This window comes from Chanodichthys erythropterus, chromosome 23, assembly GCF_024489055.1.
Source record: "Chanodichthys erythropterus isolate Z2021 chromosome 23, ASM2448905v1, whole genome shotgun sequence".
Taxonomy (NCBI): domain Eukaryota; kingdom Metazoa; phylum Chordata; class Actinopteri; order Cypriniformes; family Xenocyprididae; genus Chanodichthys; species Chanodichthys erythropterus.
The window spans coordinates 28,347,773-28,370,735 of NC_090243.1; the positions used below are offsets into that span (position 1 = coordinate 28,347,773).

The 22,963-nt window shown below is 36.5% G+C and overlaps 1 protein-coding gene across 6 annotated transcripts in view; it reads left to right on the plus strand.

Annotated features, from left to right (window-relative positions):
* The window catches only part of pard3aa (par-3 family cell polarity regulator alpha, a), a 560,621-nt gene that overhangs the window by 201,645 nt on the left and 336,013 nt on the right, over positions 1-22,963 (plus strand). For all 6 annotated transcript variants that reach the window (XM_067377333.1, XM_067377327.1, XM_067377329.1 and 3 more), the window contains exon 4: positions 14,428-14,594. In XM_067377333.1, the coding sequence (XP_067233434.1) occupies positions 14,428-14,594 (167 nt within the window). The remainder of the gene's footprint in view (positions 1-14,427; positions 14,595-22,963) is intronic.

Consider the following 22,963-nt stretch of genomic DNA (forward strand, 5'->3'; position numbering starts at 1 on the left):
ATCATCGAATCCGTCTGTGATTACATGAAGAAACAGATGAAACTGAGACAAACTAAATCCAGGAGAACTGTGGCCGTGTCTCTAAGATGCTTGAAGAAACCTGCCTGCAAAGATACAGTACTGTGAGGAGTTTTAGGCACTTGTGTAAAAATGCTGTAAAGTGAGGATGTTTTTAAAAAGTACTGTTATAAATAGATTTTATTTATCCATTAACTTATATCAACTAAATCAAAACAATATTTTGTGTGACCACCCTTTGCATTTAAAACAGCTCTTGTCCAGGTACTCTTGGGCATCATTTTTCAGGTAGCTTTGGAGGCAGGTTTCTTAAAATCTCTTGGAGACACGGCCACAGTTCTTCTAGATTTGCTTTGTCTCAGTTTCATCTGTTTCTTCATGTAATCACAGACAGATTTGATGATGGTGAGCTCTGATCTCCATGTGGAGCACTGGCTGTTATTAGTCTTACTGTGTATTCAAAAATCCCACTGGATTATTACAATTGATGGCAAAATGAATGTTTGGAAATGTGAACGGATATTTCCTATTGACACACTACAGCAAAATATATAAATAACTGGCTTAAAACCTTTTTTGGGGGGGTTAAAATACTGACATGCCTAAGATTTTTGCACAGTACTGTGTGTGTGTTATATAGCACTTTTCACAATACACACACAGTATACACACATAATATATAATACACACACACACACACACACACATTGTGAAAAGCGCTATACAAATAAATTTGAGTCGACTAGCAACACCATCGCAATGACCCCATCAGGTGATTTTTTTTATTTTTTAAACAACTCAACTTTTCTCTTCAGCTCTTAAATGAAAACAGTCTTGTTTTGTCTGCTATAATCCTTTTTAAAGCATTGTTTTGGTCTCATCCAAAGTTGTTTTGCGAGACCATCTGCTCTAACCTTGCAAACACTCTTGATGTTTTCATTGATCTCTGTCCCTCTTTCTCTTTCTATCATTGCATGTTTCCACCTCCATCTCACCTCTTAGCTTCTCCTTTCCCTTGTCCTCATCACTAACATGCTAAGTCAACTCCTGTGAAAGAAACTGGCACATCCAGCACAAAGTGCAGCAGTCTGTTGAGCACCTGGCTCAGCTCTTCAGCAGGGACACGTGGTAGATCATTAGCAGTGTCACCCAGTCATCTGCATTCATCGGGCACGTTGCATTTCAAGTCCTTAATTCAAAGACTGACTACAAAGCGACGTTCACTTCAGTGGGATCAACTTTGTGAATACAAACTAAGGCGGGATCACTTTAGTTCTGCCAATTCCCATGGTGCTGTCAGAATAAAACACCCACATAATTTGTGCTTGTGTGTTGAGAAAACAGGCACAAACGTCAGACGTCAAAACTCTGGAGTTCATTAGAGTTTATAGTGAACATGTCTACCCTGCTCTTTGAAAGTTTTCTACAAATTTTGTCTTTTTATTTTGTCATACGAGGATCAGAACCGGGGATCAGCTTAATCAGACCTCTCATTAATCTGCTAATGATCTGTGATTAGATTGCGGTGCACTCCGTTTCCTAGTCAGCCTCGCTTGGATGTGCGTTGCAGAAAATTGCCTCTGCCAGTTTCCAAACTTTGTTTCTGTCTTTCTATGCTTTGAACAACAGTCCTGCCATTAAAATGATACATTGGCCTTTTAACACACTCAGATTAATATGGAAATGGTCCGTGTCCAAGTCTGAATTCGGGCAGCACCAACTCTTAAAGGGATAGTTTGGCCAAAAATGAAAATTCTGGCATCGTTTACTCACCCTAACCTGTATGAGTTTCTTTCTTATGCTGAACACAAAAGAAGATATTTTGAAGAATATGCACTCTTAAAAACACTCGGTTAAAAACAACCCAATTTTAACCCAGTGTTGGATAAATATTGCCTATACTTCCATAGTTTTATATACAGGTACATATATATATATATATATATATATATATATATATATATATATATATATATATATATATATATATATACACAAATACACATACATACATACATACACATATATATATATATATATATATATATATATATATATATATATATGTATATATATATATATATATATATATATATATATGTATATGTGTATGTATGTATGTATGTATGTATGTGTATTTGTGTGTATATAAAGAAATTCATACAGATTAGGAGCAATTTGAGGGTAAAACATGACAGAATTTTCATTTTTCAGTGAACTGTCCCTTTAAGGTGTTTTGAGATTTTGCTGAGAACAGAAAGTGATCTGATTTCCTCTAGATCAGCAGTTCCCAACCTTTTTGACCCCAAGGTACCCCACTGTCTACAACAACGTTCGAAGGTCCCATGATTGTTGCCTCTAGTAATTATGTGTCTGATTTTTAATTTCCAACCTATTTGGGGTTCATTTTAAGCCAGCCATATAGCATTTTAAAACAATAGTTGAGTTAAATAAAACTGCCCAGCACATTGGGAAAACATTTAACCCAACCACTGGGTTAAAACAATCCAATCGCTGGGTTTGTCCATTTTCAACCCAACTTGGGTTGTTTTTAACACAACATTTTTTAGTGTGATGCTCTTTTTGTCACCAAATTTGAGAGAATGTCATATTTGACTCCAGTAGGTGGGTCCAATTCACTTGATTTCAAACTAACTTGTCTCTTACCAAAAGTCTTATGCATTCCTTTCTATCAGGCGCTCCAACAGAGTGTACAAGCATCCTTAATGTGGGCTAGCAGTCCCATATCATTTCTTGTCTTGTCAAGTGTTAGTAAATTGGTGAGTTTTTTTGCATGCGTGGTTGAGTCTGGGCGGCCGTAGCCTCGGGCTCATTCTGGCATCAGTGAGTCTCAGGAATGGTGTTTTTGGAGCTCATGTCTGGAGGCTGTGTTTCCCTGACTAACCACAAGACACCTACGCAAAGTCAAAAACAATGAGGACCAGAGGGATGTCACGTGTCAAGAGCACAACACCATGTTGAATAAAGGCAAAAAAAGTGAAGTACAGCACTCTAAAGATCATCGACCTTGTATTTTAAATATGTCTTACTAATTGAAATGCTCTATTTCTTGGAAACTAAGTTGACAGTGAGAGAGAGAGAGAGAGAGAGAGAAAAATTGCAAGAGTAGGTGACTCAACCCATGTATTGTCAAACTCATAAGATGGAGCAGCCGCTACACATGAGAAAGTCCATGCAGAACTCGCTGGAATTTCCTGGGAGTAGATGTTTCGCCCGGGAAACTCTTAAGTGTTGTTTGTTTTAGGCTTCGTACAAACTCTCCCTTTTTATTATAGCACTCTATCATAGGTGAACTCACCCTATGGCCAGATCTTTACTGATACGTTTAAGAAAAAATAATGGGGCCAACAGATCATTAAGGCGAGTGCTTTCTTTGGCTCATGAGTCGTTGCTTTGATCTTAAGGAAACATTTTTCCTTGACCATTTTGGGGTTGTTATTTTTGTCTATGTGAACACTGGATTTGAGGCTGCATGGGAAAGATGAATTGATTCAACAATGTTCTGAATTTTAACAAGTCACGCTACTTAAGTTTGGAACCAGATGAGCGTAATACTGCAATCTGGCAAAAATTTGTGTCTGTCATTTGAAATAATGTATGAAGAGGAACTAAACACACTACTTTCCCCCCTCACTTTCGCTCTCTGAGGAGTAAGCATTTTTTTTCCCCTCTAGTGTTTACTTTACAGAACGATGAAAATATTTTTTTTCCTCTAGTGTTTACTTTACAGAACGAGGAAAATATAGAAACAAATATTTTGGTGAAGTTTTCTGCAATGATTGTGGATGCTAGAAGACCTGGTTAGAATAAAAATAGTTTGAGCTGAGTTTAGCAAATGAAGTGTGACAAATTCATGGCTGTTGACATTAACTTTTGACATTTGACTTCTTTTTTTTTTTTTTTTAAGATCATACACTCTTACAGATAAAGATTCTTCATTGGCATTGATTGTTCCAAATGAAAATTACCCCAAGCTTTATTCACGCTCAATCCATCCTAGTTGTATATGAGTTTCTTCTTTCTGATAAACACTCTCTGAGATATTTTAATGAATATCCTGAAACATCCAAGGTTTATAATGGCAGTGAACGGAACCCACGAGTATGAAGCTCAAGAAAGTGCTTCCACCACTTCCATCCATCATAAACACGGCTCCGGGGGGGTTAATAAAGACCTTCTGAAGCGACATGATTGTTTGTGTAAAGCACTTTCTTCTGCTCATACTTGTGGGTCCCTTTCACTGCCATTATAAAGCTCAGATGTATCAGGATATTTATTAAAATATCTCAGAGAGTGAATCTTGATCTAAATCTTGGTGTAATTATCATTTGAAAGAGAACCATTCTCTTAACTTCCATCTAACCTTTCCATTCTACAAAATATTCTTTATAATACCACCATCATCCACTCGAACAGCTTGATGGAAACATACCTAATTCACATTTTTTTTTGTTTTTTTTGTGTCTTGGATGGAAACCCAGCTTATGTTAGATACCTGTACCCTTGGTTTTAGCATATACAGTATGTAGACTGGGCATCATTAGACACTTAGACACCCCCCCCCATAAAAAAAATAGTGCTTTAACATTTTTGCTTTTAGACTTTCATTTTTACTTTAACAACTATGTTAATAAGACATCATGTTGAAAATAACTGTTCACAATTAAATCTGTTGAATATTTCTTGAACTAGCGAGTTAACCTCTTATTTTATGTGATATTTTATGCTTTCAACTGTGACTTGGCATTAACGCAACATCAAAGTCATATTTCCTATCCTTCCCTTTTCCCTGTCAGCGCCCCTTCATGCTCCAAATACTGGCTAAAATACCATTTGCAATAGAAACTTCAAGGGTGTAATCTCAGAACAGATTGAAACATTATCTCCTTCCAAATTACAACATCTGCTCATTAAACTAATGTCTGAACTAAGCATTTGTCTTTGTATTCGTACTTTTCCTCTGTGGATTTTCTTTTTGTCAGCAGTACAGTTGGATTTTTCCCACCTCTCCCTCTTTCATTGTTTCTCCACTCCCCTCCATGCTTTCAAACATATGGTTTTGACTAACACAGCGGGTAAGGAATTATTGTAATTGGATATTCATGACAGTTCAATAAGTAATCAACAGTAAGACCATGATCATATCAGCAGACAGCATTTGAGCTGCTGCTAAGCTTGCATGTGGTGTACAGTAAAAGGCTATAGGAGTTGGGAAAGTTTTTAAATGGCAAATGTTTTAGACAACAGTGGAGTTGAACATGTCATAGGGATTGGGACACTTTTATTGCCATTGAGATGACTTAGAAAATGTGTCCCAATCAACCTGAATTTGCCTTACTATTGTGCATACTATTGTGGGCCGTGGGAAAAGTGAGGTCTTTGCTTATCTTTGAGTATGTTTTGTTCATATTTAATGATGTTTTTGTCACAGATAAGCACTTGCACCCACTCGTCTGACCAGAGGTGACCTTTCCAGTCCCTATAATTCTTCACTTTTGTTTGGACAATCTCCACATGGCTTAAAGCATCCCTAGTGATGCCAAATAGATTTGCAAAAAAACAAACAAAATTGATGGTTTTCATAGTCTTTTATCAACAACTTTCCTTTTCCACTGATGATAATTGAGCATTTTGAAGAATAATTTGTGATGTTATATATGTTAGTGAACAAAAAGTATCTTATGCTTATCTAGGATGCATTTATTTGATAAAAATAATATAAAAAAAAGTAATATTGTGAGGTATTATTACAATTTAAAATAATAGTTTTCTATGTGAATATATAGTAAACTGTAATTTATTCCTGTGATCAAATCGGAACTTTCAGCGTCATTACTCCAGTCTTCAGTGTCACATGATCCTTCAGAAATCATTCTAACATGCTGATTTGAAAACAGTTGTGCTGCTTCATGTTTTTGTGGAAATCATGATACTTTTTTTCAGGATTCTTTGATGAATAGAAAGTTCAAAAAGAACTTTTAAGAAGTTTAAAATAGAAATCTTTTGTAACATTATACATTTATTTACTGTTACTTTTGATCAATAAATGTGTCCTTGCTGGAAAAAGAAACTTTTAAACAGTTGTGAATATTCTTTAAAATACATAACTTCAGCAATCTCTTATTTAGTCTGACTCGTGTATATAACGCCCACTTTTCATCATCCAATCTAAATAAATTTCCCCCTATATAATTCTGCACTGAATATCCATTTTCACTTACAAACATGTTTGAGTATGCAAGTAAAATGGATTGCAAACGGCAATTCATGTTGACTTTGAATTGCATTGATTCATTCTATTTTGAAACACAGTGAGCGTTTGTGTTTTTGACTGACAGTGGTACTGTAGCTAGCATATCAAATTTTCCGTCAAGGTCGCTGTAGCGTTGAGGGAATGCTTCCATGGTATTTACATTAGGGGAGCTGTGCCTAGTTATAGCTCAGCAGAAATGTTTGGTTAGCTGATTAGAGTTCCTCCAGGGACTTCTGCTCTCATTCCTCTCCGCTAGTCTGGTGGTGACACTGGGGTGTTGCCACTCGGTGTTGAGTTAATTGCTCTCCCCCGTACATCTCTGATTGCCGTCCCCAGCATGTGGGAAATGTCGACCCAGATGAGTCAGGATTCATTTGGTGAAATCCAGGCTTGAGTTTCCAGTCCTTCCTCCCTTCCCTATCTCTTTCATATACGTACTCTTTCCACTTTATCCTCGCTTATATCTGTCCTCCTCCTTGTGTCTTTCTCATCCAAATCTGGAAACAGTAACTCCAGTAGATGTTTCAGTTTAATGCAGATCCTCCAAGCTCACTAAGTATTGTTAACATTTATACAGCATATTTGTTGCCCTTCAGAAAGCCAGATGAAGCATTGCTATTTCTTTGTATGACCAGACAGAAATTATGTGTTGATTTATGTCTGATTTTGCAGTGCTTCTGCTCAGTAAGGCTTATAAAACACATCTGAGTCATCATGTAAGATTTTCTTTGCATTTAGACTTGCGTAAACAGGTGCATTTCAAATGAGAGTCACATGGGGGATGCGGCCTTGAGGGAGATCTATTTCAGATCTCTTTTGAGCTTCAGATTTGTTGAATATTTAACCTTGCAATAATAATAATAAAACCAAAAATTGAACATTAAAAACTAAAATCAATCGTTTTAAAGGGGTCCTTGATTATGGTTTCACTTTTTAAACTTTAGTTAGTGTGTAATGTTGCTGTTTGAGCATAAACTACATCTGCAAAGTTACAACGCTCAAAGTTCAATGCAAAGGGACATATTTTCTATTACAGAAATTGCAAAAAAGATGAATATGACGGCACATGCTAGTCAATGAGTTGAATCAACTCCACAGCAACTACATAAATTTATCCACTAACCATTCAGAAACGTCCAGTTTCATTCTTAAAGTTGTAACTTCTTCCTGAGTCTCTCCATCAGTGTTGACTCCGGTTTGAACAATGTAAGTCTGAACACTGATACTGACAATCCTCAATTTGGCTGCGTGAGATTCTCCAGCTTTGTTGTTGTTGAGCAACCGAAGTTGTTTTGGAAAGCTGACCAAAACAATGATCTGTGGGGTATTTTGAGCTGAAACTTCACAGACACATTCTGGGGACACCAGAGACTTATATTACCTTATATATTAAGGTTGTGAAAAGGGACATAATAGGTCCCCTTTAAATGTTACAAATAAATTTAGGCATCACAGCAATATAATATACAGTATGAAGAATGAATATTTCTTTCTTTTTTATTATTTAGTAGATTATTTCATTTGTATTTTGGAATATTAATGTTTTTAAATATAACATTCAAGTGAGTGTTAAATGAAGGGAATGTAAATAAATAAAGGGAATGTAAATGTAAACAGAAGAAATGAACATATTAAAATAAAATATGGAAAAAAATATATATAATAACAACTGAATAAAAAAAAAAACTATGTAGACATTTTATATATATATATATATATATATATATATATATATATATATATATATATATATATATATATATATATATATATATATATATATATATATAATATATATAATGTATAAAGGTTGAATTACAACAGTTGTGTCCGGAAATTGCATTCGGCTTCAGTATTCTTTTCAGTCTCTGTTCTTGAATCCCTTTATCTTTCACACTCATCAGTTTTGGTTCTTTATCACCACTCTCACTTTTACATCTACAGACCGGAACCTCTCACATTCCACCTTGTCGAACCGCACAGACGCTGCCCAGTCGCAATGCTCCAGCACTCAAGCAAGACACTTACCCTTTCTCTACATCTGCCACAAAATCTTCCCCACATGTCCCTACAGTCCTCCTACATTCTTCCCAATAGAAAAAACTCAGTGTATACAAAACTGAAACTGCCTTATTCAGATCTGCTCAAGATTAGCTGCCTCTAAATTGAGAGTTACCCTACAGTTCAGCATGCAACAGTCATCTCAGGCCTTCCTTTTTGAACAAATCCCAAGATATTCCTTTTGAACACTTTTTCCAGTGCTCCAATGCAATAAAAAAAGCTATTTTTTTTCCCCTGAAAGTTAAGCTACCTCCTTTAGGAAGACTTTTTGTACCCTGGTGGCAAATGCAAATGTAGGTTGAGATATAGTTGATAGAGGTCCCTGCCTAAACCTCCAGAGATATCAATATGGATGCTCTGGTGACACTTGACTCTTTAAAAATTGTTCCAGCACAGACATTACTTCATATTTTATTAACTCAGGCCCTTCAATTAGACTCCTCGGCCCTCTAAATGTTCAGACGCTGTTCAGTCCTTGAAACATAGAATATTTCGCTATCAGAATAGCAAGGTCGTATTTGTAATATCCAAAGAAATCCATACAATTATGCCTGATTTAGCCAATCATTTCATTTGCAACATATGAAAGGCAACAGAGGGGGGAGGGGTGGGGGGATATGAAACAGGAATTACAGCTTTGGCCTACCTGCTTCTGTTCATCACAGTGTCCTCTTCCACAGCCTTATCAGTATTCCTCAGCGTTCCCCGTCCTCTCCATTACCCACTACTGGCAGCCAGTCAGGGACACTTTCCTTTGGCAGGTAACTGGCCCGCAAGGACGAAATGGACACACGGGCAATTTAAATGATTGGAAGCAGTAAGTAATATATTAGAGAGCCCTGTGTTTGAAAAGTCAGAAGTAAATTGTGTGTTATTAGTGCCAACTCAGCGAAGCAGAAAACACAAGGTTTATAGAGGAACGAGTTAAAGTTGGAGATGATATTATGCTGCGAAAGTCTCAGTATGAAGATCACAAAGTCGTATCTAGGTTTCAAGAGAGCAGTATCTCTTAGATTTTAGAGTAAGGGTCATGATTGTGAATCAAGGCTTTGTGGCGCATCGTCCGGAGATACCAGTGAATATTCTCCCTCAATTACAGACTAATCTTCAAATCTCCATCACATATCCCTCAACGAGAGGCGGTAGATTAGAGATGTAAATATGATGTCTGAGAGGGCATCCCTGGTGAGTTTAACCCCATCTTTGGTGTCTAGGTTATTTGCAGGCCTGTGTTTCCCCCTCTATTCATAATCCTCCATGGAGAGCTGAAATTGGTCCTTGGTCTCATTAGAGGTCCTGGCCATACCCCTAACACACCTGAGATCGATGGGTACAGGCTTTTAAGTGGTCGTCTTGGTTATTAAACGCAGGGGAAGCCAATTTCTGGCTGAGGAAAGCTAATCCGATCACACATTAGGAACCCATATTGGCTGGAGTGGCGCGAGAGGGAGAAAGGGATAAAACGGGATTGTGTGTCCTCTATGTGTACTTACTAAATGGGCTGTTCAACAAAAGCAATATTGTCAGAGCAGCATCACATGCTTTCTGCAATCCATGCTCTCATTGTACTTCTAAAAATGGCTAGTTAAAAAAAAAAATATGCAGAAATATTCTCATATAAAAATGCAGAAATATTTTAAACTCATGTGATTTCCACCCCAGTATCGTTTGTGCATGTGAAAGTTGGTGGATGCTTGAGTTGGTTGATGTATTGTTAGAGAAATCAAATGACAAACTTTTGGCTTAAAGGATTAGTTCACTTTAGAATTAAAATGTTCTGATAATTTACTCACTCCCGTGTCATCCAAGATGTTCATATCTTACTTTTTTCAGTCGAAAAGAAATTAAGGTTTTTGAGGAAAACATTCCAGGATTTTTCTCCATATAGTGGACTTCACTGGGGTTCAATGGGTTGAAGGTCCAAATGTCAGTTTCAGTGCAGCTTTGAAGGGCTCTACACGATCCCAGACAAGGAATAAGGGTCTTATCTAGCGATTGGTCATTTTCTAAATAAAATAAAACTTTATATACTTTTTAACCACAAATGTTCGTCTTGCACTAGCACTGCGATGCGTCACGCATTATGTAATCAGGTTGGAAAGGTCACACATGACGTAGGTGAATGTACCGATCCAGTGTCTACAAAGAGAACGTGCAAATACGCCCTTTACGAAAAAAGGTAAAACAAAGATGTAGGATGATTTTGAAGTTGGAGGAGAAAATATGGAGTTTTTTTCCCTACCATGGTACTTGACCTTTCCGACATTAATTACGTAATGTGTTGTGCATCGCAGCGCTAGTGCAAGAAAATGACAGATCGTTTCTCTAGACAATACCCTTATTCCTCAGCTGGGATCATGTGGAGCCCTTTGAAGCTGCACTGAAACTGTAATTTGGACCTTCAACCCGTTGAACCCCAGTGAAGTCCACTATAAGGAGAAAAATCCTGGATATTTTCCGCAAAAAAATTATTTTCGACTGAAGAAAGAATGACATAAACATCTGGGATGACATGGGGGTGAGTAAATTATCAGGAAATTTGAATTCTGACGTGAACTAATCCTTTAAGCCAGAGATATTTTTGTCTTCGGATGTGCATAGTTGAAGACTAATTTTGCTTTACATTTATTTTTTTTCTGTATTGAGTAAATTAGTATAATCGACATGTTGCAGATGAGCATGTGGTTTGATTCTCTTCAAAATTTTTGATTAGATTCTTAACAAAATCAAATAAGGAAATTAACACATGCCTCCACCTGCTCCCAGAATATATATAAAAAATAAAAAAAAATCTGCTGTGGTCAAATTAGAAACTTTGGAACTAAAAAAGCAAAAGAAAATTACCAAAAAAATGGATAGAAAAGTATGAGGTTTGTTGAGAAGTTCCACATGGATTCATTCAGGCTTCATCTTCACCATGATTTAAAATACCATGTTCAAAATTGGAGCATTTCCCACCATTTCCTGCCTTTCTCCATAATAGGTTCCACAAACATCTTTTGGCTTCCCTTGTATTTCTGCATAGATTTTTGATGTTACTGATCAGATGCGATCTGGCAGAGTTCAACAACCATGTCACATTCAATAAAACATAGTTTTTGCCTTTGTTGCATTGTTCTCTGAAAGCCCCATTAGTTCCCACTCCCATTATCTGCAATCCGCATGTCACTTCTTGTTTGACGTTAGTAATATGTAATGTAATCATATGGAGGCTGAGACAACCGATGTCATTTGATCTTTTATTTTTTTCTTGAGACCCATCTCTGAGCGTTTTGAGCCGTCTTGGCCTTAAGCTAATTATTGAATGTAATCATAGACATAGGTTAGAGTTATACAGTTACACTTCGACTGAGGGGCCTCGTCATTAGAGCCATGAACTGAAAGTGAACTGACCACTGACAAAAGGAAGTGTATTAAAAATCATTATTGAGTTCAGTTCATAATTGAATAATAGGATCTCCCTTGGTCTGGGGAGTATTCTTTGTACGACCTCAGGCTATTCAGATTTCATGGTTCTGTTTTCATTGGGATTGCATGTGGTGAGTTGTGGCCTGGCCGAAACATTCTATGTCTATAAAATTGGGACTTCCTGTGAGCTGCATATGCATGCGCACGGTATCAGATGGTAGCCGCAATATGGGCATATGCTGTGGCAGGACGTTGCCGAGGAATGACAGGTGGTTGCTGGGACATTTGCATAATTATGGATGTACCACATACACTCGTAGCAAGTCATAAACCCAGAGACCAGAGAGCTGAGAAATTTCAACCGCTCAGAGCGCTCAGAGCTTCTGCCAGGTGGCAAGACACTAACAGTAAATCTGCCTGTCTACTCAGACACAACGGCAGATGACATGTGAACGTTTTACTTTCACACTGACTATGGCTAACGCATGTTACAGACCCTAGCAAGGAGGGAAAAAAATGTTCTATCAGAGAAATTGGCAGGAAAGGTTTCCTAGAGGTGTTTATTTTTTCCCCTCAGGTCTAAAATGTTGCTGTCTTTGGCTATTTTACTCTGAACTGGTTTTATATTTTCTATGATATTCATAAAATGAAGAACTTTCTATGAAACAACCATCAATCCAACCACTTAAAATGGAACATTATGTCTTTATATACATACTGTACTCTCATGTCCTCATTATTTAGACAGTCATTGGCATGTTATTCTTCAAAAATTCACCTTTTGAGTTCCACAGAAGAAAGTAAGTCAACAAAAAGACTTAACATTACATAAGGGTGACAGAGATCTCATTAATTGATAAACTATTCCTTTGATGCATTATACAAATTTTCAAATAATTCTCGAATCAGATTCCAGTCATGTTCCATGCTGAGAGTCCAACAAAGTGTATCTATTTTCGCGTTCCATACAAAATGTCTTTCCTGTTACGCCAATAGGTGGCAATGTCTTTGTGAGTCATTTGAGTCATTCGTTCAACTGATTCATTCAAAAATGCTGATTCATTCAGGAACAAAACAAATTATTGGTAATTTGAATCATTCATTCAACCATTTCGGCCAAAGAAAACTAATTGGTGCTTCTCAATTGTAAGTTTGAAGAGTTTACGTCCAGCTTAGACAACTCCTTCTGAGGCTTCTAGATTTATCCTCAGCATTAAACGCTAGATTGAGATGATCTAGTAAGTCTGCATGGCACGTCATAAATGTTTTTGCCTCAGAGACACTTGATGCATCCTGCAAAATATTCTGAACGAAGGACACATAACAAAGGTTGCCTTCCTAGGAACCTTCACATTGAGACGGCCTTTGATGGCACTTGGTGACGTGGCAGCTGAGGTATACAAACTTACTAGGATGCAGCCTTCTAACTGAGAAACACCAACAGTCAATAGTTATTGAATCATTCATTTAACCGTTTTGGTCACAGTCACTGTTTGGATTTGGAATTCGCTGTTTGGATTTAAATAGGCAAATAATTAAGAGTCTATGACTGGATCATTATTGCTGTGATTATCATGTTTCCAGCATGATTGGGAACATTTCTTTTAACCCTAATGGATGGAGTGTGTAGTTTTTCAGTTTTTTTCACCTAAAATTCATTGAAAGTCTGGGATGTGCTGGAGTAAACTTTATAGAGTGCTTGACTCTTGCATTGTCAATGGAAGATCTTGACCAAAAAATGATTCACCTCTTGATGGAAATAAAGGTTGTGATGTTCTACCATCAAGAGTGGTGTCAATTTATGGTCAAGATCTTGTATTAACAATGCATGAGTCAAGCACTCTGTAAAGTCTACTCCAGCGCATCCCAAAGTCTTTCAATGAATATATGGTCTGGACTCAGAGGTGCCAATTCATGTGTGAAAATGATTATTCATGCTCCCTCCCAACCTTTCTTTTACAATTTGTTCAGTTAGGGTTAAAAGAACTGTTCCCTAACTTATAACATGCTAGAAACATAATACTCACTGTAATAATGATCCAGTCATAGATTCTTAAGTATTTGCCTGTTGTTGTTTTTTTTTTTTTGGCCAGGCAGTATATAATGCATTAAATATACAGAGTTAGTAGAAAACATTACCAAAAAGTAAAAAAAAGGTGTAGAAATAAATCTACTTTGTACATGACCACAAGTGCAGAACCCTAAAATCCAGACCAGCAAAATGAACTGTGTGAGACAGGAAGCGTGAACCGGTATCTGACTAATCCCCCCTACCTGCCCTGCAGTTCAAACCCATTACAGCTCAGCAGCACAGGGACACCTCTGTCTCTTCTCTCCCATCGTTTTCAAAAGCGTGTGTGGTGTTCGCGTGTCACAGAACAAGCCCAGCTAAATGGCCCTATTGCCACCGCCTTTCTTTGCAAGGCTCAAAGGAAATGGCTTTGTGTCAGACATAAATGTACTACTGTGTCCCTGTCACACTTTTGTGGGACTGAAAAGGGCCTTTCTATAGGAAAGCGAGGAAACTGAGCTGAAGTGTTCTATTTGTTATCTGTGGCCATGTGGGAAGGATGTCTTATTGCACCTTAGTGAAGGTACTCCAGTTTTTGGAGTGAGATGCATGAAAATATGCTGTTAACAAGATCTTTCTCATCTCTCTTTTTCAGACATGCCCTTGCATGTACGCCGTAGCAGTGATCCAGCACTGGTTGGTCTTCCCGAAGCCCAACTTCAGCCAGAGGAACCATCTCGTAAGAATCCCACACGCTGGTCGACCACGGCAGGGTTTCTGAAACCCAACACCACCAGCGGAACCAATAGTCTAGAGCGAAAGGTGAGGTTTTTTTATTGCTGTATCACTTAATCAACATTTTTTTATTGGAAAGTGCGTTTCTGAACTTGTTTAAAAGACCTATTTAGATCCTAGTAGTCAAGGTTTGGCTGGTTGTGACTACACCTATGGAGGCAAAAATATCTTCCTCCGTTGGCCATCATTCTAAAGATTGTAAAGTAGCTGTGTATTGTGTATACATACATATAATAATAATTGCACTAAATGGGCATTCACACCAAGGATGATAACTATAACTGTAAAGTTTTAATAATCATTCTATTTGTATGAGAATAGTGATGTCCACACTACAGCTATAATGATAGTGACACAGAGAAACGTTATCAGTGGAATCAGAACCATTTTTTACCTGATGAACGATAAAAACATTGACAGCCAATCACAATCCACCCGACTTTACAGGCTTCGAGTATTTAAAGCTGCAGGCGACATAATTGCGTCATACGCTTATAATAAACAGAGCATTACGGACACTATTATTGTGATGCGGACACTATTATTGTTATCGTCAGAGTTAGGGGTAACGCATTACAAGTAACTTGAGTTACGTAATCAGATTACTTTTTCAAGTAACTAGTAAAGTAACATTACTTTTCTCAATTTACAACAACATATCTAAATTCATTTTTAAAATAAGTAACGCAAGTTACTTTTTTCATATTTTTTAACTGACAACTAACTAAAGTGCAGAGATGTGTTTGTTCTGTAAAAAAGATGGTTATTGTAGTTCTAGAATAAATGTGAACATGCATTTGCTCATCTCACTTTCATGAAAACATTTCGTATTCCTCAAAATGAATAAAAAACAGTAAAATACTATCTCACAAATTTATGCAAACCTGTGATAATTAACTATATTAAATTACACAAATATACTTTATGTATTTAATCTCACTTTATTAACCAATATCTTTGCTGCTGTCCTTCGATGATCTAATTCAACCATACTAATAAGCAAAAATGATTTTAGATGCGATTTAGAAATATGTGTTGAACTTCCTCCTCCTTTAATCCAGAATGGCAGCACAGCTGAAAGGTTTGTTTGAGCTGCGCCCTCTACTGTACAGGTGTAAATATGCTCTTCCTTCAGCCTGAGGCTTATACATTTCACTTTTGGTGTGAAAGGGCCTTAACATTTGCCAAAAATATAACTTTTTTGTTATTAAAAAACAAACAAACAGTCAGCCCATCCCAGATGAGAAAAAAATGATGCAAAAGTAATTTAACACATTACTTTTCACATTACTTTTCATAAAAAAGTAACTATGTAATGCAATAAGTTACTTTTTATGGTAATAACACAGTATTGTAATGCATTACTAATTACTTACTAATTGCATTACTAGTAACTTTCCCCAACACTGGTTATAATTATAGTTACCTTTATAGTTATACTTCTTGGTTTGAACGGGCCATAATGTTAGCGAAAATTTAAAGTTTTAGCTAGTGGTGGGCGATATACAGGATACATTTATGAGTCTTCTTTCTATCATGGATATGCTAGTGTTTACTGCTCTAAAGCTTTAAAAAAAATCATATTTACCCAATTAGTGAATGTAATTTTGTAGATGTTTTTTTTTTTTTTTTTTTAATTTCTAAATTTGATGTTAAAAAAAATTGTAGTTCTATTTAGAGCTGCATGCAAAAACAAAACGCCATTGTAATCTGATTCACAAAAAAAAAAAAAAAAAAAAATTGAGCAATTACTTCTATTATATAGATTTATTTATAAAATGGTTAGTTCATGTCCTTGATTCTGATTGGTCAATAGCTGTGTTTTATTCATGATAACAGTTCACTACACAACACCCTTAGCAACCACTTTAAGCAAAGTAAAACGTTTTCTCAGTTGATATTGTTCATTAAATCTTACTGTATTATGAAGAACTAGAGGAGTATTGTGAGAAAGAGATCGAGTGAGCGAGTTTATTACCTGCATTCAGATTTAGCATTTTCCTTCAGGTCAGTCCTATGTTCATAATGAAAAAATCTGTTTAAATGTCTGATGTATTATCCTGTCCTTTTAACAGTTAAGGGGTTTTCCCGTGACTGACAGAGCTAGTCAAAGCTTCTGTCAGTTGCGTTTTGTTCCGTGTTCACAACAATTCAGTCTTTTCAATGTAAAAGTCTTCGCTACTGACTGACACACTCATAAAGACAGTCTTTGCCACCATCTAATGGCGTAATAATGTAACTTCTGTTGCTGTTCACGGTCAGGGACTATTTTTTTTTCGGTGGAAGAAAGGCTTTAGTGAAAGCGTACTTCATGAAAGTTGCATTGATACATATTTTTGGCTTTAATATTTGTATTGTGTGGTAACTGCTTCACGTCGTGCCTAACAACGCCCTTCAGCCATGACTTATTCACGATACAGCACAGCCTCGAGTACCTTATTGCTTACATATATTCTTATAGGTCTACCATTCCATTACGTTCCCACTAGGCTAAATCAATATGCTACTGACCAGAATTTTAAGAATATTGTGATATAACTTTCTGTAATTATTATTATTTTTTTTTTTGTAAGCGATAGGCTGATATACTTTTACAGGCTCAGTCAATCACTGGCACAAATCAAAGCACTTTACACCAATTGGAGCATTTTTAGACTTCTTAAAACTCATAAGAAATGGCTTCCCTTTGTTCCGTCACATTGATCTTGAGATATTCTAAATGACCGTTTTGCCACTGTTCGTTGTTGACCTGGAACTCTCTTGGTTATGGAACCATATGTCTTTGCTGCTTGTAGAATGGGATATGCATCCTTTGTTTGTTGCTTCCCTCTTGATTCTGGCCTCATTGCCATGGTCAGTGCCTTTGGCTTTAAATGAATCAAAGAGAGGTGAATTCTCTGTTTTCCTCCCTAGTCTCCCTAAGGCAACCAATGAAAAAGAGGCCAATTATCTTTGCAAAATGGATGCTCTTTTGCAGTGATGACAAGCCTTCAGTGCTTTGAAACAGCAATACTCCAAATTAAAAGAAGGGGAAAGGGGAGGGAGCGAGGGAAGATGGAGTGCTCCGAATGTGACACCGCAACCCGCGATGAGATTAGCGCGTCTCATGCCGTTCACTAGTAATCCTGTTTAAAAGCACTTTCCTTGTCGGTTTCTTCCATAATCCAAACACCACACTCTTATTTTAGCAGAGCAGAAGAATTAAGCTGTTATTTTTACCTTTCGTTCTGCACTGGATCATTTATTTCATGATTGTTTTTGGGATGTTGTAAGAAAAGCTTGAGGTGTTTGGAAGGTCTGTTTTTGGTTGATACTGTCAGGTGACGATAAGCAATGTGGTGAATATAAATGCGCTCTATTTTAGCACCAGTGAATTCGTGAAATGAACAGAAAGGTGTTAGTTCACCTTGAAGTAAGAATAGCTGGCACTGAGAAGAAATGTATCATATTTGCATCTTGGCTTCGTGCTTAAATATGCAGAAAATAGTCGTTCTCCAAAACTCTGTGGCTTTTCTTGGATACATCTTTTGAATTTAACATTAACATTAACATTAAATTTCATTTCATCTGGCCAAGACTTGCTGGTCTCGGGGTCAGTGACTGTCCAAGATAAAGAAAAGGAAAAATAATTAAAATATGTAATTTAAAATACACTTGCCATTTTTTTTTTTTTTTTTTTTTTTTTTTTTAGTCTGTATTCATGTTGGCTTCACAAAGCTTCAATTTAATGACTCAATTTAATGACTTCAATTTAAAAATGCCATGTGGTGTAACCATCAAGGTAAAAGTAAATTGAATAATATCCTTAAACCTTGAATACATTTGAGTGTTGAGCATATCTTAATAATCTTTAAAAAAGGAAGTTTTTTTTTCTTTTTCAAGGTTAAAATTGTGTATTTATTTATTTATTTTTTTATTATTTGACAAATAGCATGTATTATTAAAGTTTTATGAAATTATTATTTTTTTTTTTTTTGACATTTCACAACCTGATCTAACCTTGGCATGTTTATTTATTTATTAAATTAAAATATATAGTCATCATATAAAAGATGTATTTCAAACATTATGTGTATAAATTTCATTTTTTTTTTTTTTTCTTTTTAGTTAATTTTATTCAAATGGAAAAAAAAAAAAAAAAAAAAAAAAAAAATGTAATGTAATTTTCTCTTAAAGGGTTAGTTCAACCAAAAATGACAATTCTGTCATTAATTACTTACCCACAATGCCGTTCTACACCTGTAAGACCTTTGTTCATCTTCAGAACTTTTGTGGTTCGGAGCGCCAAAGTCACATGATCTCAGTAAACGAGGCTTCGTTACGTCATAAGTGTTTTGAAATTTCAGTGGTTCACATGACTTTGGCAGTTGAAACAAAACATTTGTAAAGCTTTGAAGCTTCATGAAGCAGAGTTTTGAAATCGCCCATCACTAGATATTGTTGAATAAAATCAATATTTTGTTTTTTTGGCGCACAAAAAAGTATTCTCATCACTTCATAACATTGCGGTTGAACCACTGTAGTCACATGAACTGTTCTAAATATGTCTTTAGTAGCTTTCTGGGCGTTATAAAGTGTAAATTAACTTGCTTTCAGTGGAGGCCTCACTGAGCCATTGGATTTTATCAAAAATATCTTAATGACGATGAACAAAGGTCTTACGGGTGTGAAATGACATGAGGGTGAGTAATTAATGACAGAATTTTCATTTTTTTTTGGTGAACTAACCCTTTAAAATTAAATTTTAAAGCATAGCACTACCACTGAGTTTAGATCCTCCATACTGGCCAGAATGTGTACTGTTCTGTGTTTTTACAAAGGATTGTTTGGTCTTCATGGACATTTTCTCATATGGAGCGTAACATCTGTCTCTCAGTATCTCTTCCTGAACTATAAGAAACCTGTAGGCCTCCTGCTGTATTTGAAGGCTTTGTCGAGGTAGGCTTCCATCACTTCCACATGCTCCGCAGGAAGTCTCGATCCATAAGGCCGACCATATAAATTCTTCACCCATCCTATGGGCCTTTCATCTATTGTTCTTCATGTTCCTTGCTGTGTCTCTTCCTCTTCTATTTTATCCTGCTGTTTAATGTAGGGATTACCTATATAGATCATTTTACCATCCAGGAACATCAAAATCACTTTGTTTTCCGACACTGTAAGGGATAGTTTTTATGTCCGATTGTGAATTGGCTCATGCTATAACTGGAAACTCTTTTTCTTCTTCCTCATTGCTCAGACTAGGTCATTAGCCAAGAGCAACGGTGCTCAGTAGGCTTTCTAGGCTAAGGCCCCCTGTGTCACAGGATAACCTGTTTTAGGTTTGCTCTAAAAACTCTTCAAATGGAGATTTGACTTGAGCTCTATTGCCAGAGGGCGTTTGATTTCACCTTTGTGAAAACATGCAGTGTAACATTAGAGACATGGTGTGAATTAGTAGCTTGTAATGGAGCTCCTTATTAGAGAGAAATGAAATTAGCGTGCCTTATAAATTTAGGTGGCCTGAATGATATCATTGTGGGGCTCGGATCCAAGATGAGCTTCTCTCGTACACCATCCATTGCATGATTTTTAGCAAGGTATTGCTGTTTTGGACACAATATATTTAAGGAAACTGGTATTCATATTATATGCCCAGTCTGCTTTTTAAATAGTTAAGCTAGTTTAATTTTTAAAGTAGCTTCGTGTTAAAACACACATATACAAAATGTTTTCTTTTTCCCATATAATGACAGTCAAATGGAAACGATCTGGTTTGGACCTCAATGTACTTCTTTTCTGTTCCACAGGAGAAAGTAAGTCAACCCAGGCTCATTGTAAAAACATGCCTATGACAACATTTCTAAAAAAAAAAAAAAATGATATTGCGTTGCTTCTTGCAAATTTCACAGCACTTTCAATGTGAAATGTCCAGTGAGTGGCACTAAAACTGCCACATTTTCCATGCTCAGTTGTACCATCAATTATTCCAGATTCAATTGTTGGCAATTAAATGTCTAGTGAGATGAGCTCGATTTCTCTATATAGCATTTAAAAATAACATAGCACCTACAATAAACCTTATCCAACAGTGTTATCAAAAGCAAAGGTGAGATAAAAATACTTTTACTGAAGCAACCAAAGCATTTTAGCTGCTTCTACATGTCTTTTATCGTGACTCGTGTTTCACAGGACTCGTACCTGAGCGCTTCAAATAACAAATGCAATGCTGTATCAGGTGAGTGACCGAGCAAGTTTACTACATCAGGAAAGCATCAAATGTATAGTGTATACTATACAGTTTACAAATAATAGTAGTATTTTTCAAGGAACATGCACAAAAATGTCTTTATTAATAAATGTAATCATACTTTGTGGAAGTGGTAAAAGTTGTTGGTGTTTTTACTGCCACTACTGTTCATTTCAGCTGGAAGCTGCAGTGAATTGTATGTATAGGTACATTTTTGGAGTTTTGCAGAAATGTAGATAGAGGCACATTTTTCCCAATGAGCCTGTGTTGAAGAAAGTCATAAAGTTTTGGAACAACATGAGGTTGAGTAAATGAAGAGACAATTTTCATTTTGGTTGAACGAACCCAACATGAAAAGGAAGTTCTGCTAGTCTTTTCTACCCTATTGTGACATATTTCTGAGTGAAACAGCTTCTGGAACAAGAACAAATGTAGAGCAGGACTTGATTTTGTCCATTAGGAAATGATTGGATGGTTGTGGTTTGCTATTGCTTAATCTCATATGAGTGACAGGTTGGCCCGCCCTCGTCATCAGAGAAGAGATGTTGCTGCAAGAGGGAGGGAAGGTTATTTTGATTAAAAATTATGAGGGCACGTGATTAAAAAAATACTAATGGTGTACACAGATCAATCATTTATAATAAACACTGCAATATTCCATAAAAAAAAAAAAAAAATGAATCGTCAATTTTGATTTCATGGTAAGTGAAATGAAAATTATCCTATGATTTACTCGCCCTCAAGCCATCCTTGACTATCTTCTTTCAGACTAATGCAATCGGTGATATATTTAAACCAAAGTCCATTTAAGACAAGTCATTTCACTCGGCGGCCATCTTTGAAACGCCTCTAGGGCATCTTGGGCATCATGCAATCTCTTTGAATGGGGAAACATCAAATTCTCAAACTGAAATCATTAATGAAATCTAACAACAACCAGCTCATAAATTTAGATTCTAAACGCTTGAATCATGACAAAAATACAGTATTTTTCAGGCTGGATCAAGCTAATGCGCATGCGCAGACCTAAAAGGCGTGCGTCTGACTGTTTCTATAGAAACCGGTGATTCTAACGGCCGCTGAAGTGATGCGATGACTTCACCAGTCGGCGATTGGCTCTTATTTAGAAGGCGGGACTTATTCCGCCATATTGCACGTTACACTTTCTCCCATTCAAAACAATACGAGTGACACGTCTTGTGTTATTATATAGTCTTTGTTTAAACATATCCTGGCTCTTCCCAGTTTTAAACTGGCAGTGAACGAGGGCCGTGTTTTGAAGCACCTATGAAAATTTGTCCATCCATTATAAATATAATCCATATGGTTAATAAAGGCCTTCCGAAGAGATGGGTTTTTGTAAGAAAAATATACATATTTAAAACTAAAATAAGTAGCTTCCGCCTGATGAACCTCTGCGCAAGTCGACTTGCACCACAAGAGTAACCCCTGACGCGATGTATGACGTAGGATATAGGAGTAGCGTAAGCTTAGATACCTCTCACTGTTTAAAGGTGCCCTCGAATGAAAAATTGAATTTATCTTGACATAGTTGACTAACAAGAGTTCAGTACATGGAAATTACATACAGTGAGTCTCAAACTCCATTGTTTCCTCCTTCTTATATAAATCTCATTTGTTTAAAAGACCTCAGAAGAACAGGCGAATCTCAACATAACACTGACTGTTACGTAACAGTCAGGGTGTACGCCCTCAATATTTGCATATGCCAGCCCACGGTCCCAACAATATCATTATGAAAGGCATTAGACAAGGGCAAAACGTCTGGATGTGCACAGCTGAATCATCAGACTAGAGCAAGAACAACAGCAAAAAATTGCAGATGGAGCAATAATAACTGACATGATCCATGATTACATGATATTTTTAGTGATATTTGTGAATTGTCTTTCTAAATGTTTCGTTAGCATGTTGCTAATGTACTGTTAAATGTGGTTAAAGTTACCATCGTTTATTACTGTATTCATGGAGACAAGAGCCGTCGCTATTTTCATTTTTAAACACTTGCAGTCTGTATAATGCATAAACACAACTTCATTCTTCATAAATCTCTCCAACAGTGTGTAATGTTAGCTTTAGCCACCCAGCATAGCCTCAAACTCATTCAGAATCAGTGTAAACAGTATAACAGTATACAATACTCACA